Below are 20,256 nucleotides of genomic sequence, written 5' to 3'. Positions count from 1 at the left end.
GGGGACCTGCCTCAGAATATCAGGTGCGCGAGGCTTAAGACTCTTTATGGAGCAGTGATTGTGCCCCTACCTCTGGGCCTGAAGATCCAGATTCAAGTGTCACCTGTCACAGATATATCATATGTCTGAACAGGTTGATTTAGTAATACCTATAATACTGAGGGCCAACATCAAACAAAGCAATGAATATGGTAGCAGTTTCAGCGACTGTTGTGACACACTGGTAGTGTCATGTCTCTGGTTTAGAAAGCCTGAGTTCAAGTTCCACATGTTCAAGAGGTGTATCATGACGTGTGAACAGATTGATTGATTAAAAGTATCTGTGGACCCCAAAGACAGCTAATACAGAGAAAGAAGAGCCTTAATGATAAGCAGATGAACCTGCCACTCCAGGTAAATAAGCTATTATTGTTGATGTGATTCTGAATTATGTAAACCACTGGTAACTATCCCAGATTACTGGGACAAAGTAAGAAAAAAAATGCTGTTGGTAATTGTTAGTAAAACAGATGCAATGCTCAGTAATAATTTCTATTTGTAGTTGCTCTTCTAAGCTTCCATTAATTCCTGTAAAATAGCACTTTAGATTTCATACGGAATTGCAATATCAGTAGAGGATACAGGGATTAACAATAGACAATGCAGTTTCCTAAATTGAAAAACTGGATTTAAAGAAACATTGCAGATGAAATTCTGAGGTAAAAGTTATAATTGAATGGATCATTAGGATCAAAATGAGAGAAAATCAAGCATAAAGGACAAATCATTTCAATGACTTGGCAATTGAAAAGGTAGCCAACAAGGATGAGTTTAAAAAGCAAATGAACAAACATGTAGAAAAGTATTTAAGGGAGCATGGAATTTTATTATACCACCAACAAGGTATTTCGTAGATTGTGGTTGGGGTGTGGAAGTTGCTTAAAAATGTTTTTGTGCACCTGAAATAGATCTTGCAATTAATCTTTGCTGTAATAGAATCTTGATTATTCATGCAGTATTCATCTTTATTATTGTTGTCCCATTTCAATGGAGATCATTTTAAATGTGAAAATACTACTCATTTGGTGTGTGGAATCTAAGTTTGAATTGTGCAAAGGTAGATGAAGACTGCTTTTGGTGCTCACATTTATTCATTGTTATTGTTCTGACTGGCTCTCTTTAGTCTGGTGAGCAATGGTAGGTCTGTTGATTGATAATGCTAGCCTGAACTGTAAATGAGTTCATTTAATGGCTTCAGTGGGGAGAAGAATGTTCACTGGTGACGACTATTTCCTCATATTATAGATATGTGAAGTTCCACTGAAACTCAATAGCGCAGATACTTTTGGAAAATTTCATTGAAATACTGTATATCTATAATTTATAATCTGGTAAACCCATTTTGTACCAGGCTAAAGATATCAACAGTGTGTATATTATGTAAAGTTGAAATAAATTATCACTTAATGCCTGCTTAGATGTGTGTTTCACCTGATAAATGACAGCAAAATTGTAGCATAGTTATTTTACTGGACTTGTTCACCTGAGGTGTGGACTAATGACTCCGTCAAGACAGCTAGGGATTTTAAATGCAGTTAATTATGTCTGGAATGTAAAGCTGGATTCAGTAATGGTGACTGTGAGTCGACCAGAACATTGTAAAAGTTCATCTCTTTCATTATTGTGACAGAGTCATACAGCATGGCAACAGACCCCTCGGTCCAACTAGTCCATGCCAAGCATGTTCTGAAACTAAACTCCCATTTGCCTGCATTTGGCCCGTATCCGTCCAAATGTTTTCTATTCATGTACAGATCAATATGCCTTTGAAATGTAACTATATCTGCATCCACTACTTTCTCTGGCATCTCATTCCACAAATGAACAAATCTGTTTTAAAACAAAGTTGCCCCTCATATTCTTTTTAAAACTTTCTGACTTTGTCTTAAAAATATGCCCCCTAGTTTTGAACTCTTCCCATCCGAGGAAAAAGACTCTCTTGTCATTCGTCTTATCTATGCCCCTCATGATTTTAAAAACCTTTCCACGGCCACCCCTCAACCTCCTATGCTTCAGTGCTAAAGATCTCAGCCTGTCCTTAAAACTCAAACCTTCCAGTTCTGGCAACATCCTGGTAAATCTTTCCTGCATCCTCTCCAATTTAATATCCTTCCTATAGCAGGGGTGATCAGAACCGTACACAGAACTCCTGAAGAGGCCTCTCCAATGTCCTGTGCATTCTCTACGCGAACATCCCAACTCCTATACTCAAAGATCTGAACGATTAAGGCATGCGTGCTAAATGTTTTCTTAACCACCGTCTACCTGTGACACAAATTTAATTTGTCCTTTACGGAAAGAAATCTGTCATCCTTAACCAATCTACCTGTGGCCTCAGACTTTAAAGACTCTTAATTGCCCAGGGCAAGCTACTCAGTTGTATGAAACCACTACAAAAAAAGTCTAGAAAATATACCAAAGTCATACAGACTGCCAGCATCTGACAACAGATTCAGCCATGTGAGGTATATCCAGCCCAGTTGATGCTATAAAGTCCTGCTTGTTAACACCTTAAGACTTGTTGACAATGTCGAAAGAGCTGTCCCCACAGATTCAACTATCCTGACATAGACTCCTATCTTTCATCCAGCACCCCATTCTTTGTCATTGTTCCTAACTAAACAACAGAACAGATCCACTAGAGGTGACAGCAAAGTGGTATACAATCACAAGGGAGTAACCTTGCGAGTCTTCATTGACTGCAGATCACAAGAAACCTAATGGCATTATGAGCAAAGAAATCTCCTGATTGATCCGCTTAGGGAGAACAATACACAGCAATCCGTGCACCTCTGTATTGAAAGCCACTTGAAAGCAGCATTGAGGATAGAAAGGGCACAGTTTATTGACTGTGCTGGCTAAGTTCTGAAGGATGTAGTTGCCAGACTAGGGGGGGGGGGGGGGGGGGGAGTAGAATCAAAACCTGTGTTGATAAAATTAAAGCAGTGTACAAGCTACTGAACTTTGTTATAGATTCTCTGTCACATTTCAAAGAATCACATAGCCTTTTGTGAAGGCAGTCAAGCCATTACAATAAGGAAACCAGTCATGATGTGAGGTACATGAATTAGATTGAGAACAGTTATACCTACCATGTTGTGCTGCAAGTCATCAGCAGAATTGTGTTCCACAGTGGTGTGTTACTTTGTGGCCTGGCATATTCCTCACTTTATCATTGCAATCAGGTTAAGGGATCACTTCTGTTTTAAGTGAGGAGGGAAAGCAAGAGAGACAACAGGAGTATCTAAAGTTGTGACACCAGTCTAGTGAAGCTAGGGCTACATGTTTACTAAACAATGGAAGCAGCTTACTTTAAACACAACTAAATGATAACTTAAAGCTCTGCAATCTTGCCATTACCAGCTGAGGTATGGGGTGAACGTTATCAACATTTATCAATGTTCCTCAGAGATGGGGAAGATACTAAACAAGTATTTTGCATCAGTATTTACTGTAGAAAAGGACATGGAAGATATAGAATGTAGGGAAATAGATGGTAACATCTTGAAAAATGTCCATATTACAGAGGAGGAAGTGCTGAATATCTTGGAACGTCTAAAACTCTGTGGGAAGCTAGCAAAGTGATTGCTGAGCCTCGTGCTGAGAAATTTGTATCATCGATAGTCACAGGTGAGGTGCCAGAAGACTGGAGGTTGGCGAACATAGTGCCATTGTTTAAGAAAGGAGGTAAAGACAAACCAGGGAACTATAGACCAGTGAGCTTGCTGTTGGTGATGGGCAAGTTGTTGGAGGGAATCCCGAGGGACAGGATGTGCATGTATTTGGAAAGGCAAAGACTCATTAGGGATAGTCAACATGGTTTTGTGCATGGGAAATCATGTCTCACAAACTTGATTGAGTTTTTCGAAGCAGTAACAAAGAGGATTGATGAGGGCAAAGCAGTAGAGGTGACCTATATGGACTTCAGTAAGGCATTCAACAGGGTTCCCCATGGAAGCCTGGTTAGCAAGGTTAGATCTCACGGAATACAGGGAGAACTAGCCATTTGGATACAGAACTGGCTCAAAGGTAGAAGACAGAGGGTGGTGGTAGAGGGTTGTTTTTCAGACTGGAGGCCTGTGACCAGTCAAGTGCCACAAGGATCTGTGCTGGGTCCTTGATTTTTCATGATTTATATAAATGATTTGGATGTGAGCATAAAAGGTATAGTTAGTAAGTTTGCAGATGACAACAAACTTGGAGATGTAGTGGATAGCAAAGAAGCTTACCTCTGATTACAATGGGATCTTGATCAGATGGGCCAATGGGCTGAGAAGAGGCAGGTGGAGTTTAATTTAGATAAATGTGAGATAGACAATAGATGCAGGAGTAGGCCATTCAGCCCTTCGAGCCTGCACCGCCATTCAATATGATCATGGCTGATCATTCCCAATCAGTATCCTATTCCAGCCTTATCTCCATAACCCTTGATTCCACTATCTTTAAGAGCTCTATCCAATTCTTTCTTAAATGAATCCAGAGACTGGGCCTCCACTGCCCTCTGGGGCAGAGCATTCCACACAGCCACCACTCTCTGGGTGAAGTAGTTTCTCCTCATCTCTGTCCTAAATGGTCTACCCCGTATTTTTAAGTTGTGTCCTCTGGTTCGGCACTCCCCCATCAGCGGAAATATGTTTCCTCCTGCCAGAGTGTCCAATCCTTTCATAATCCTATACGTTTCAATCAGATCCCCTCTCAGTCTTCTAAACTCAAGGGTATACAAGCCCAGTCGCTCCAGTCTTTCCGTGTAAGGCAATCCTGCCATTCCAGGAATTGACCTCGTGAACCTACGCTGCACTCCCTCAATAGCCAGAATGTCTTTCCTCAAATTTGGAGACCAGAACTGTACACAGTACTCCAGGTGTGGTCTCACCAGGGCCCTGTACAGCTGCAGAAGCACCTCTTTGCTTCTATACTCAATCCCTCTTGTTATGAAGGCCAGCATGCTATTAGCCTTCTTCACGACCTGCTGTACCTGCATGCTTGCCTTCATTGACTGGTGGACAAGAACACCCAGATCTCTCTGAACAGCCCCTTTACCTAATTTGATACCATTTGAGGTAGTAATCTGCCTTCCTGTTCTTGCCACCAAAGTGGATAACCATACATTCATCCACATTAAACTGCATCTGCCCACTCACCCAACTTGTCCAGGTCACCCTGTAATCTCCTAACATCCTCATCACATTTCACCCTACCACCCAGCTTTGTATCATCAGCAAATTTGCTAATGTTATTGCTGATACCATCTTCTATATCATTTACATATATTGTAAAAAGCTGCGGTCCCAGCACGGATCCCTGCGGTACCCCACTGGTCACTGCCTGCCATTCCGAAATGGAGCCGTTAATCACTACCCTTTGTTTCCTATTAGCCAACCAATTCTCTATCCAATCTAGTACTTTGCCCCTAATACCGTGCGCCCTAATTTTACTCACTAACCTCTTGTGTGGGACTTTATCAAAAGCTTTCTGAAAGTCCAGGTACACTACATCCACTGGATCTCCCTCGTCCATCTTCCGAGTTACATCCTCAAAAAATTCCAGAAGATTAGTCAAGCATGATTTCCCCTTCATAAATCTATGCTGACTCTGTCCTATCCTGTTACTATTATCCAGATGTGCCGTAATTTCATCCTTTATAATAGACTCCAGCATCTTTCACACCACTGAGGTCAGACTAACTGGTCTATAATTTCCTGCTTTCTCCCGCCCACCCTTCTTAAAAAGTGGCACAACATTAGCCGCCCTCCAATCCTCAGGAACCGACCCCAATTCTATTGAACTCTGGAAAATAATCACCAGCGCGTCCACGATTTCCCGAGCCACCTCCTTCAGTACCCTGGGATGCAGGCCATCAGGTCCCGGAGACTTATCAACCTTCAGACCTAACAGTCTCTCCAACACCAAATCCTGGCAAATATAAATTCCCTTAAGTTCAGGTCCTTCAGCCACTGTTACCTCAGGGAGATTGCTTGTGTCTTCCCCAGTGAACACAGATCTGAAGTACCCATTTAATTCCTCTGCCATTTCTTTGTTCCCAGTAATATATTCCCCTGTTTCTGTCTTCAAGGGCCCAATTTTTGTCCTAACCATTTTTGTCCTAACCATACCTAAAAAAGCTTTTACTATCCTCCTTTATATTCTTGGCCAGTTTACCTTCGCATTTTGGGAAAGCAAATCTTAGCAGGACTTACGATTAAGTGTATAAGGTCCTAGGGAGTGTTGCTGAACAAAGAGACCTTGGAGTGCAGGTTCATAGCTCCTTCAAAGTGGAGTCACAGGTAGGTAGGATAGTGAAGAAGGCGTTTGGTATGCTTTCCTTTATTGGTCAGAGTATTGAGTACAGGAGTTGGGAGGTCATGTTGCGACATTGGCTAGACCACTGTTGGAATATTGGATGCAATTCTAGTCTCCTTTGTTTTGGAAGGATGTTGTGAAACTTGAAAGGGTTCAGAAAGGATTTACAAGGATGTTGCCAGGGTTGGAGGATTTGAGCTAGAAGGAGGCAGAATAGGCTGGGGCTGTTTTCCCTGGAGCGTTGGAGGCTGAGGGGTGACCTTTATAGAGGTTTATAAAATCATGAGGGGCATGGATGGGATAAATAGACAGTCTTTCACCTGAAGTGGGGGAGTCCAGAACTAGAGGGCATAGGTTTATGGTGAGAGGGGAAAGATATAAAAGGGACGTTAGGGGCAACCTTTTCACGTGGAGGGTGGTACGTGTATGGAATGAGCTAGAACATAGAAAAATACAGCGCAGTACAGGCCCTTTGGCCCTTGATGTTGCGTCGATTCAAGCTCACCTAACCTACACTATCCTCCATATGCCTATCAAATGCCCGTTTAAATGCCCATAAAGAGGGAGAGTCCACCACTGCTACTGGCAGAGCACTCCATGAACTCACGACTCGCTGAGCAAAGAATCTACCCCTAACATCTGTCCTATACCTACCACCCCTTAATTTAAAGCTATGCCCCCTCATAATAGCTGACTCCATACGTGGAAAAAGGTTCTCATGGTCAACCCTATCTAAACCCCTAATCATCTTGGACACCTCTATCAAGTCACCCCTAAACCTTCTTTTCTCCAATGAAAACAGCCCCAAGTGCCTCAGCCTTTCCTCATACGATCTTCCTATCATACCAGGCAACATCCTGGTAAACCTCCTCTGCACCCGTTCCAGTGCCTCCACATCCTTCCTATAGTATGGCGACCAAAACTGCACACAATATTCCAGATGCGGCCACACCAGAGTCTTCTACAACTGCAACATGACCTCAGGACTCCGGAATTCAATTCCTCTACCAATAAAAGCCAGTACGCCATATGCCGCCTTCACCGCACTATTTACCTGGGTGGCAACTTTCAGAGATCTATGTACACGGACACCAAGATCCCTCTGCTCATCCACACTACCAAGTATCTGACCATTAGCCCAGTACCCCATCTTTTTGTTACTCATACCAAAGTGAATCACCTCACACTTACCCACATTGAACTCCATTTGCCACCTTTCTGCCCAGCTCTGCAGCTTATCTATATCCCGCTGTAACCTGACACATCCTTCCTCGCTGTCAACAACTCTACCGACTTTCGTATCATCCACAAACTTGCTCACCCAACCTTCTAGCCCCTCCTCCAGGGCATTTATAAAAATGACAAACAGCAATGGTCCCAAAACATCCTTGCGGAACACCGCTAGTAACTGCACTCCAAGATGAACCTTTACCATCAACTACTACCCTCTGTCTTCTTCCAGCCAGCCAATTCCTAATCCAAACCTCCAACTCACCCTAAATGCCATACCTCTAATTTTTTGCAGTAGCCTACCATGGGGAACCTTATCAAACGCTTTACTAAAATCCATATGCACTACATCTACTGCTTTACCCTCGTCCATCTCCTTAGTCACCTTCACAAAGAATTCAATAAGGTTTGTGAGGTACGATCTGCCCTTCACAAAACCATGCTGACTATCCTTGATCACATTATTCCTATCCAGATGTTCATAAATCCTATCCCTTACAATTCTCTCTAAGACTTTGCCCACAACAGAAGTGAGGCTCACCGGCCTATTGTTACTAGGGTTATCCCTACTCCCCTTCTTGAATAAGGGAACCACATTTGCTATCCTCCAGTCTTCTGGCACTATTCCTGTAGACTACGAGGACATAAAAATCAAGGCCAATGGCTCTGCAATCTCCTCCCTTGCTTCCCAGAGCATCATAGGATAAATGCCATCGGGCCCAGGGGACTTATCTATTTTCACCCTTTCCAGAATTTCCAACACCTCTTCCCTACATGCCTCAAAGCCATCCATTCTAATTAATTGTGACTCAGTATTCACATCGGCAACAATGCCCTGTTCCTGAGTGAATACTGATGAAAAGTATTTATTCAGTGTCTCCCCAATCTCTTCAGCTTCCACACGCAACTTCCCACTACTATCCTTGACTGGACCTATTCCTACCCTAGTCATTCTTTTATTCCTGACATACCTATAGAAAGCCTTTGGATTTTCCCTAATCCTACCAACTAAGGACTTTTCATGTCCCCTCCTTGCTGCTCTTAGCTCTCTCTTCAGATCCTTCCTGGCTACCTTATAACACTCAATCGCCCCAATTGAACCTTCACGCCTCATCTTTACATAGGTCGCCCTCTTCACTTTAACAAGGGATTCCAATTCCTTATTAAACCACGGCTCCCTCAAACGACCCTTTCCTCCCTGCCTGACAGGTACATACTTATCAAGGACACTTAATAGTCGCTCCTTGAACAAGCTCTACATATCAATTGCGCCCTTGCCTTGAAGCCTACTTTTCCAAGCCATGCATCCTAAGTCGTGCCTCACCGCATCATAATTTCCCGGCCCCCAGCTTTCACTCTTGCCCTGCAATGCACACTTATCCCTCTCCATCACTAGAGTAAAAGTCATTGAATTGTGGTCACTGTCCCCAAAGTGCTCACCTACCTCCAATTCTAACACCTGGCCTGGTTCGTTACCCAGAACCAAATCCAGTATGGCCTCACCTCTTGTTGGTCTGTCTACATATTGTGTCAGGAAACCCTCCTCCACACATTAGACAAACACCGACCCATCTAACGAACTCAAGCTATAGCTTTCCCAGTCAATATCTGGAAAGTTAAAGTCCCCCATAACAACCACCCTATTACTTTCACTCTTCTCCTGAATCATCCTCGCAATCCTTTCTTCTATGTTTCTAGGACTATTAGGAGGCCTGGAAAAGACTCCGAACAGGGTGACCTCACTTTTCCTATTCTAACCTCAGCCCAAACTACCTCAGATGGCGAGTCTTCATCCATCGTCCTTTCCACCGCTGTAATACCATCTTTGACAAGCAATGCCACACCTCCCCCTCTTTTACCCCCACCTCTGACCGTACTAAAACATTTAAACCCTGGAACCTGCAACAGCCAATCCTGTCCCTGTTCTACCCATGTCTCCGTAATAGCCACAACATCGAAATCCCAGGTACCAACCCACACTGCAAGTTCACCTACCTTATTTCATATACTTCTTGCATTGAAGTATACACACTTCAAGCCACTTTCCTGTTTACAGTCACCCTCCTTTGAGATTGATGCCATGTTCCTAACCTCCCTACACTCCACGTCCTGCACCCTAAAGCTACAGTCTAGGTTCCCATGCCCCTGCAGAGTTAGTTTAAACCCCCCCCCCCCCCCAAGAGCACTAGCAAACCTCCCCCCAAGGATACTGGTGCCCCTCAGGTTCAGGTGTAGACCATCCTGACAGAGGATGTGGTGGAGACTCGTATAATTGCAACATTTAAAAGGCATCTGGATGGGTATATGAATAGGAAGGGTTTAGAGGGAAATGGGCCAGATGCTGGCAGGTGGGACTAGATTGGATTGGGATATCTGGTTGGCATGGACAAATTGGACTGAAGGGCCTGTTTCCGTGCTGTACATCTCTAAGTGACACATCATCAGAATTCTGAAACTCCCTGACAGCAACTCCCTCCCAGACTATATTACATTGTCGTCTCGATCCCCCCACAGTCGAAGCAAAACGCGTAGAGGCGCAGTGTGGCTTTACTTCCTTCATCTTTATTCTGCGCCCTGGAGGGGGAAGAGAACAATCGTCCATGTGCACATAGACATGAGTTCATGGTCTTCTCACTTGAACAGCAGTTTACAGGGGGGAACATCCAGATAAAGCAACGTATGTATTGATTGGATGACAATTACAATAAGCAAGTGCCAATAGTAGAGATTAAGCCATCTGCTGTTCCACAATGAATGTTCTTAACCTTAATTGGCTTCACATAATGAATACTTATCACTTTGTTAAACTAACCTTACATAATGAATGCTTTCGATATTGTTAAATGGCTCTACATAATGAATGCTTTTCCACCTTGTTAACCCATTTTCTCTTGCTTCCAGCAACCCATTGTTAACTGCAAGTTCTTAGCTGATCTCAGTCATGCTCAGCTGAACCTCTTGTTTCACAAAACTGAAAACGTAACTATTTCCCTATCTGCTCATACCCTTTATACATTCTCAACATGGATTGCAGTGGTTCAAAATGATTCCTCAACATCAACTTCTCAAGGTCACTTAGGGTCAGATGGTAAATGCCAGTTGGCATTGCTGAAGTCTTGTGAATTAAAACAGGTTTTATTGCAATCTGTCTTGCAGGATCTTTTTAATAGGGAAAAAGTTAAATCATTGTATTTCCCATCTTTTCCCAGAGTCCCACAACAAGTAAAATAATATCTGACAGTAGTTGATTTTTTGGAAGCTAAAAGCTTCAATCTTCTGATTCTTTTTGTCAGCATTTTCTTCATTTATTCTGAAATGAGCTCTCATTTATTTACATTTCTGACATTATCTTCTGGCCTACTTCATCTTTTGAAGTAATATAAAAATTATATTCCATGTTAACTCTACATAATTTTAATGTATCTCAGTATGATTCCCTTAACCATTCTCCTCCCATTTCTCTCTGCCTCCATTTTTGCCAAATTTATTGACTTTTTTTGTGGATCTAACTAGTCGTGTTGATCGGGGGAGCCAGTTTATTTGACTTTCAGAAGACATTATCTAAGGTCCCATATAAGAGTTTAGTACGTAAAATGAAAGTATATGAGACTTGTGGTAGTCTACTGACATGGATAGAAAACTGGTGGCAGACCAGAAACAAAAAGCAACAATATACAGATCATTTTTGAGTGACAGGCAATGACTAGTGGGGTACCACAGAAATCAGGGTAGCAAGAGTCTTCTCCTGAAGAAGAAACAGTGTCCACCATGCAGGATGGTGAGCTAACAGGGGGTGGAGGGTGAGTCAAAGCATTGACACGTTTGCTTCCTTTGGTGTGATTTGAGTTTTATTAATAATACATAATAATGAACGTATTGACTCCAAAGTACAAAAAGCTAGATTAAAAGAGGCACCATGTTCACACGTGATGTTTTGTCACCTCATTTAGCAAAATTGGAGATGTAGTGGACAGCAAACAAGGTTATGTCAGAGTACAACGAGTGGCAGATGGAATTTAATTTAGATAAATATGAGGTGCTGCATTTTGGAAATGCAAATCAGAGCTAGACTTATACACTTCATGGTAAGATCCTGCGGGGTGTTGCTAAGCAAAGTCACCTTGGAGTGCAGGTTCATAGTTCTTTTGAAAGTCATGTCGCAGGTAGATAGGATAGTGAAGAAGGCATTTGGTATGCTTTCCTTTATTGATCAGAATATACAGGACATTGGTTACGTTACTTTTGGAATATTGCATGCAATTCTGGTTTCCTTCCTATCAGAACGATGTTGTGCAACTTGAAAGGGTTCAGAAAGGATTTCCAAGATTATTGTCAGGGTTGGAGGGTTTGAACTATTGAGAGAGGCTGAATAGGCGAGGGCTGTTTTCCCTGGAGCGTCGGAGGCTGAGGGGTGACCTTATTGAGGTTTATAAAATCACGAGGGGCACGGATATGATCAATAGACCAAGTATTTTCCCTTGGGTGGCAGAGTCTAGAACTAGAGGACATATGTTTAGGGTGAGAGGGGAAAGTTATAAAAGAGACCTAAGGGGCAACTTTTTCACACACTGTGGTGCATTATGGAATAAGCTGCCAGAGGAAGTGGTAGAGGCCCTTTCCCCCCCCCCCCCCCATTCCTAAAAGGGCCTATACCTGAAACGTCGGCACTCCTGCTCCTCGCATGCTGCCTGACACGCTGTGCTTTTCTAGTGCCACTCTGACTCTCGAGCGTCTGCAGTCCTCACTTTCTGCTAAATATAACATCTTCCAAGTTTACAGATGGCACAAATCTGATCGGGAAGTTATTAGTGAGGAGGATGAAGAGATGCTTCATTGTGATTAGGACAAGTTGTGAGTGGGCAAATGCATGGCAGTTGAAATATAAGCTGGGTAAATGGTGACATTATTGACTTTGGTAGCTAAAGCAGGAAGGTGGATTATTATCAGGATATCAATAACTTTGAAAGGGGGTGATGCAATGAAACCTGGATGTTCTTGTACACCAGTCACTCAGAGTAATCATGCACATGTAGTGGGTGGTAAAGAAGGCACCTGGTATGTTGGCTTTCACACAAAGATGATGCGAGTTCAGGAGCAGAGGTATCATGCTGAATTATACAGGGCCTTGGTGAGATTACACCAAGAGTATTGTGTGATGTTTTGCTGCCTCACGTGAGGAATGGTGTTCTGGCTATGAAGGGAGTGCAACAAAAGTTTACCAGACTGATTCCTGAAATGGCGAAACTGCAGAGATTGACGTATGAAGAGAGATCGAATCAGTTCGGGTGATATTCACTGGAGTTTAGAAGAATGGGGTAGGGAGGGGATCTCCTAGAAACCTATAAAATTCTAACCGGGTAAGTGCTGGAAGGATGTTCCCGATTACTGGGGATACCAGAACTAGGGATCATAGTCTAAAGTTATGGGGATAGACTGATATTGGGGGTAATTTCTTCACCCAAAGTGTGGTGAACCTGTGTCTCAGAGTGCAGTTGAGGCCAACACAATTGAATGTTTTCCAGAGGAGTTAGATATCGTTCTTAGAATGAAAAGGATCAAAGAGTATGGGATAGGGTCCTGAGTGGGATAAATGGTGAAGCAGGCTTGAAGGGCCCAATGGCCTACTCTTCTTTCTACTTTCTATGTTTTAAACTGTAGTTTAAGTTGTTATAACCTCTTTTCGTAGCTCATTCCCTTCTATAGACAACCTTGCTGTTAAATTTATTCCCTTTCTAATACATCAATCTTTGTGGTAAGATGATCAGACTTGAGTTTGGTTTAGTCTGGCCAGTATATTGTAAAGCCTGAGTGTAATCTCTCTGGACAACACACAATATCCTATTGCCCTTTTTTAAAATTATTTAACTGATTAGTAATGAATTTTGCAGTGATGCCTGAAATTGGAAGATTGAAAGTGTAACCTCACGGTTTCAGAGGAATTGGAGAGAAACTGATAAACGACAAACTTGAAGCCTTAGTGCTAAAGAAAATAGTAGAAATTATTAGGAAGAATAGCTACTGGATGCAGGGTATTTAGAAAATCATTCTGATTGGGCAGGGTAAGCTTTGATTTATGAAGGGGAAAAGCATGTTTGAGAGTTTTTGAGCATGTTACTTGTAGACTCAATTCAAGGGAACCAGTAGATGTGGTGTATTTTGATTTTCTAGAAACCTTTATTAAAAATATTCGACAAATGAAGACAATTTACAATGCATGAAATAGGAATTAATATACTAGCATGGATTGAGGATTGGTTAACCAGCAAAAAGCAGAGTAGGAGTAAGGCTAGCAGGATGTGACTAATGGGGTATCACAGGAATCTGTATTTGGAGCCTAGCCTTTTACAATTTATATCAATGATTTGGATGAGAGGATCAATTGTAATATTTTGAAGTTTGTAAATACAAAACTTGGGAATTTTACTCAGTGAGCAATAGCACAGCAGATGGAATAGAGAGATGTAGAGGAATGAAGATGCAGAATACAACAACAATGGTAAGAGGTTGTATTCAAAAGGAAAGTAGATATACTTGTTCATAAGTCACTGAAAGCTAGCATGCAGGTGCAGCAAGTAATTTGGAATGGAAGCGGTATGTTAGCCTTTATCTCGAATTTGGGTGCAGGAGGAAAGAAGCCTTGCTTTACCAGTATAAAATGAGATTAAATCATGCCTGAAGTTCTGTGCAATTTTGGTCCCCTTGCCTAAGGGAGGATATACCTGCACTGTCTTTTACATTCATTGTAGAAGCTGTAAATGCGTTGGATGCTGGCACTCTTATGGTTTCCTCACAGACTGAAGAAGTTCGCTGGGTATTTGATCTTATGGGGCAATAGCAAGCAGATGTTTCTAGTGACTGCTTGCCTCAATTGACATAGTCCTCCAGGAAGAGGTAGTTATTCTCAGGAGGGAGCCCTTACCATCACTCAGACATGTGGAACAGATCATAACACTGACACTGGCTATCACTGCAGATTTTTAGAGGGGTTTCAAGCTCCAAAAGAATGGAGTGATTGAAGAAAAGCCTCCTGGGATAGCAAGCAAAGCCCTCTGATCTGCATAATGAAGGGATTGATTGTTGAGTTTCTTGCTCTCAGCTGTGGGGAGGGGCTGAGGCATGAGGGACACAACAGGGATAGAGAGAGACCCCTATGGGTAGGGACATGGTCAGTGCACTTCCCAGAGATGGAGCGCAAAAAAGGTCCACCAGATTGATTCCTGGGATGTTGGGACTGTCCTTTTGAGGAGACTGTGCCTGATTTCTTCAGAGTTTAGAAAGGTGGGAGGCAAACTCATAGAAACTTAAAAATGCTTGAAGAGATAGACAAAAGTCAGTGTAAGAAGGATGTTTTCCCCGATCAGGTAACCTAGAATCAGGGACACAATCTCCGAATAAAGAGCAAGTCATTCAGTAATGAGATGAGGAGGAAAGTCTTCATTCGGAGGATGGTGAATTTTTGGAATCCTCTCCCAGTGATGGTTGTGGGAGTTAAGGTATTAAGAAAGTTCATGTCCAAGGTGATTAATGGATATTGATAGAGATGTGGATAATGTGGGAATCTAGAATAACAGGTGGCTGAATGCCCTAATCCTACTCTTAGGTTTGTCGATTTACTTTATTGGGTATCTTTCCAAAAAATGTAATTCTGTTCCATTAATTACATTTCCATTTTGTACATTTGGGCGGTACGGTGGCACAGTGGTTAGCACTGCTGCCTCGCAGCGCCGGAGACCCGGGTTCAATTCCCGCCTCAGGCGACTGACTGTGTGGAGTTTGCACGTTCTCCCCGTGTCTGCGTGGGTTTCCTCCGGGTACTCCGGTTTCCTCCCACAGTCCAAGGATGTGCAGGTCAGGTGAATTGGCCATGCTAAATTGCCCGTAGTATTAGGTAAGGGGTAGATGTAGATGTAGGGGTATGGGTGGGTTACGCTTCGGCGGGGCGGTGTGGACTTGTTGGGCCGAAGGGCCTGTTTCCACACTGTAAGTAATCTAATCTAACCTAATTTGTCTAAAGTGCAGTTCTTTACCATAAACTTTGTGTTTCAAAATCTTGAGGTTTTATTGTTTGGCCTCAGTCTTTGTGACAAACATAATGAAGTTGACTTCAATGAATGTTTATTAGGTCATCTGTTCTTGAAAAGTCTATACATATGCAACATGTGTAAAGAAGCTTAACAGTATCTGTTGTAATTTTATTTCTGCAAAGCTGAAATTTGTCTGAATTTCAGATCTTATAATATGCTGTAATTCTTAATTTAAAACTCAAACATTTATGAAATGCAAGGATAAAAATAAATGAGGGTAGTGTACAGAATTTGTAAAGGTAAATGGTTGTAATGTTTTTTCTGATTTGATTCTGCACAATAATTCTAAACTTTAAAACACACTTAATATTGTTAACAGTTTTGGAAAGAGACCGTTGACGACCATGAAGTACGAGAGCTTATTGGAGACAAAAGTCAAAAATCTAAAGGTAAGACAAAATTACTGAGCAGGAGCAGCAAGAGCCAGCACAGGCATGAAAATTCAACTGCTGTGGAGATTGCTGATTTTCCAGTTAGAAGTTTGTTTCTTTTAAGTTTTCCGTCTTGACCACCACTGAATGTTTCGACCCTTCACCAGTTCATCTGCCTCTCTTGTGCTGCTGGTTTTATTGTTTACAACTTTGAAGGAATCTCAACCAGCATCAGCTTACTATCTTGGTCAATAATGGAGAGCCTCATGGTATAGTCATTGTTTTTAGAAAGAAAATTGCATAGTAATGGATTTTGATGGCGTAGAAAGGTGATTCTCAGAAGGTTTGGGGGGTTTTTTGGGAACAGTTATATTGTTGGTAATATATGTTTTGGAATTATACAAATGGAATGGGTGAGTGGGAGAGATTCCGAATCTACCCACATGAAGGAAATAATTGGAGCCTCATTCATCCCTATCAATGGCTCCAGATTTTAACATGCCACAGAGATTCTGACTCCTTAGGGGACCATTTGGCTGAGTTGACTGGGCAGCCAAGATGGATCAGATTTGTGCAAACGGTGACATTCAGTCCTTGATTGGAGTGAATTTGGGACCTGTCCCTTGCCTAACCCATGGTAAAGATTGTGGTACTCTGGTTAGATCCTGGCAGACAACCCAAGAAGAAAGAACCCATCGCCAAACCCTAACCACCCAACGCCTGGAGGAAAAACTCCTTATCCTCCACATTGGGACCCTTCAACCACATGGGATCACTGTGGATTTCACCAGTTTCTTCATTTCCCCTCCCCCACCTTATCCCAAATCAAGCCTTCCAACTTGGCGCTACACTCACGACCTGTCCTACCTACCCACTCCACCCTATCACTACTACCCCCACCTTCATCTATCTAGGGCACTCTCTGCCATCTCCCTCCCCACCCCCTCCCATTTATCTCTCCACCCCCTTAGCTCAAAAGCCTTATTCCTGATGAAGGGCTTGTGCCCGAAGCGTAGATTCTGCTGCTCCTCGGATGCTGCCTGACCTGCTGTGCTTTTCCAGCACCACTCTGTCAACCCAAGAATAAATGCTTATTCTGAAATATTGGGAGGGGAAACAAGAGAATGAGGTGGACATTAGATTTGATTTCATGGGAAGGCTTTGATCTCAACGATGTTCTAATTAGAACATAGAACAGTACAGGCACCTCTCCCCTCAATGATGTGACGACCTTTTATCTTACTCTAAGATCAGACTAACCAACATACCCTACATTTACTCTCATCCATGTACCTATCCAAGAGTTGCTTAAATGTCCCGAATGTATCTGACTCTACTACCACAGTTGGTAGTGCATTCCACGCACCCATCACTCTGTGTAAAGAACCAACCTCTGACAACTACCTTAAATTTTCCTCCAATCACCTTAGTTATGCCCACTCACAAGAACCATTTCTGCCCTGGGAAAAAGTCTCTGGCTATCCGTTCTGTCTATGCCTCATCATTTTGTAAACATCTATCAAGTCATCTCTCGTTTTTGTTCGCTCAAATTGAAAAGCCTTAGCTCCCTCAATCTTTATTCATAAGACATGCCCTCCAATCCAGGCAGCATCTTCCTAAATCTCCTCTGCACCCTCTCCAGATCCATCCTGTAACGAGACGACCAGAACTGAACACAGTATTGCAAGTGTGGTCTAATCAGGGCATTATAGAGCCGCAGCATAACCTTGCGGCTCTTAAACTAAATCCCCCTGCTTATGAAAGCCAACACACCATATGCCTTCTTAACAACCCTATCAACTTGGGCAGAACCTTGAGAGACCTATGGATGTGGACCCCCGAGGTCCCTCTTCTTCGAAGCTGCCAAGAATGGCGCCTTTAACCCTGTATTCTGCATTCAAATTCAACCTTCCAAAATTAGTTACTTCACACTTTTCCAGGTGGATCTCCATTTGCCACTTCTCAGCCCAGGTCTGCATTCCGTCAGTGTGCTGTTGCAAACCACAACAGCTTTCCACACTATCCACAAGTCCACCACCTGCATGACATCGGCAAACCTACTAACCCACCCTTCCATTTCCTCATCCAAGTCATTTATAAAAATCACAAAGAGCAGAGGTCCTAGCACTGATCCCTGCAGAACACCACTGGTCCCCGAGCTCCAGGCTGAATGCTTTCCATCTACTACCACCCTCTGTCTTGTATGGGCTAGCAAAATTTCCCTGTACACCATGCCTTTTACTTTCTGAATGAGCCTACCATGGGGAACCTTATCAAACACCTCGCTAAAACTCATGTACACCACATCTACTGCTCTACCTTCATTAACATGTTTTATCACGTCCTCAAAGAATTCAATAAGGCACATGAGGCATGACCTGCCCCTCAAAGCCATGCTGACTATCTCTAATCAAGCTATGCTTTTCCAAATAATGATAAATCCTACCTCTCAGAATCATCTCCAATGATTTGCCCACCACCAACGCAAGACTGACTGATTTGTAATTCCCAGGGTTATCCCTAATTCCTTCCTTGAACAAGGGAATAACACTTGCCACCCTCCAACCATCTGGTACTACTCCAGTGGGCAGTGAGGACACAAAGATCATCACCAAAGGCACAGCAATCTCTTCCCTCGCCTCCCATAGTAACCTTGGGTATATCCCGTCTGGCCTGGAAGACTTATCTATCCTCATGTTTTTCAAAATTTCCAGCACATGCTTCTCCTTGACATCAACCTGTTCAAGTGTAACAGCCTGTTTCATTCTATCCTTAGAAACAACAAGGTCCCTCCCCCTAGTGAATTATATGGCACGTGTTAAATTGGCTAATGTAATATTGTATCTCCAACTACTGGCAGAATGTAACTCTTTAAAAATTTCCTGGCTTTCTGTAAAAGAGATTAGATGGCTTATACTCCGTCACACTCACGCATGCTCTCTACCAACTGCATGCAGTCGCTAATGATATCTGTCTCGTTCTGTGTCTCGCACGTTCTCTCTTCTCTCCCCCCCCCCCCCCCCCCCCCCCCACATGCATGCGCGCGCACACAAAGGTCTATGGGGTAAATGTGTATTTGCAATATATTCTATTTTGCTCAAAAAGCGCACAATCTGCAGGCAGTCAATCCATGTGACATTTTATAAATTCCTGACTTGAGATTGGAATACAGACAGACTCTAACCTCACCTTAATGCATTGTCTGAGGTGAGAGTTCACTTTTTTTTTTAATAAAGCCTTAAGTTATCTCAGGAATGTGACTTGAAAGTGGTTCTGGGATTTAATGAACCGAAACCTGCAACCCATTCTTAAAGATGAAAGACTTAACAGCAGTCTAGATTTGTTCAATATAACATATCATTTGCATGACACTATGATCTTGTGCTATAATTTGTCTCTTTTGATTCTGGCCCACTAGCTACCTGATGAAGAAACAGCGCTCCGAAAGCTAGTGCTTCCAATTAAACCTGTTGGACTATAACCTGGTGTTGTGTGATTTTTTAACTTCGTTCACCCCAGTCCAACACTGGCACCTCCTCATCAAGATTAAAGAGGGCCATGATTTTAAAAATTGATTTTATGCTCTTAAGTTTAATCATCATGTTAGAACTGTCATAAGGTAACTGTTAAGGTAGTCTTGCGTCCAATTTTCCAAAGGCAAATTAGTAGTTCTTTTGATACAGTATTATGTTTTTTAAAACAAAAGTGGATACAAATTGAAAAGCTGATTAGCATTTCATAAAATTTTGTTTTTTGTAGACTGATTTTATTCAATCTTGGGCGGGTTTTGAAGCCAGATAGTGCATGTGCTTTTTTTAAGAAGTAAATCATTAATATGTTAATGGTACTGGTGCCAGTTCATCAAAATAAATCCTGCTGTGTGGATTTCAGAATGCTGGTAGCAGTACAGAAGTAATTGTGCTGAACTGTGTACATGAAGTTCAAAAGGCACCAGCACAATAACACCCCATTGTGCAAGTAGCACATGTTCAGTTGGTCAGTGGGGTAGATCAGAACTGATGAACTAGTTCACTTTTGAGGTCATTTATTTTTGAAAAATAACTTCTCGTTAAGATGACAATTATTTTCTCAAAGAATGGTGATTCTTTGGACCTTTGTTCCTCAAAAGTAAGTGGAAACATTGACTTTTAATATTTTAAAGGTGTTTGCTGATAGATTTTTGATGAGAAAGGGGTGAAGTTATTGGGTAGCCAGCAGGTATGAGGAATAGT

At 42.4% G+C, this 20,256-nt stretch overlaps 1 protein-coding gene across 1 annotated transcript in view; it reads left to right on the top strand.

Annotated features, from left to right (window-relative positions):
- LOC140467209 (AT-rich interactive domain-containing protein 2-like) overlaps window positions 1–20,256 on the top strand; it is a 257,492-nt gene that overhangs the window by 165,659 nt on the left and 71,577 nt on the right. The window contains exon 7 of the mRNA XM_072563419.1: window positions 15,973–16,042. Within this exon, the coding sequence (XP_072419520.1) occupies window positions 15,973–16,042 (70 nt within the window). The remainder of the gene's footprint in view (window positions 1–15,972; window positions 16,043–20,256) is intronic.

The sequence above is a fragment of the Chiloscyllium punctatum genome, chromosome 45 (assembly GCF_047496795.1).
Source record: "Chiloscyllium punctatum isolate Juve2018m chromosome 45, sChiPun1.3, whole genome shotgun sequence".
NCBI classification, from domain to species: Eukaryota; Metazoa; Chordata; class Chondrichthyes; order Orectolobiformes; family Hemiscylliidae; genus Chiloscyllium; species Chiloscyllium punctatum.
Note: the sequence above shows the minus strand (reverse complement) of the source record. Positions and strands in the feature narration are given on the sequence as shown.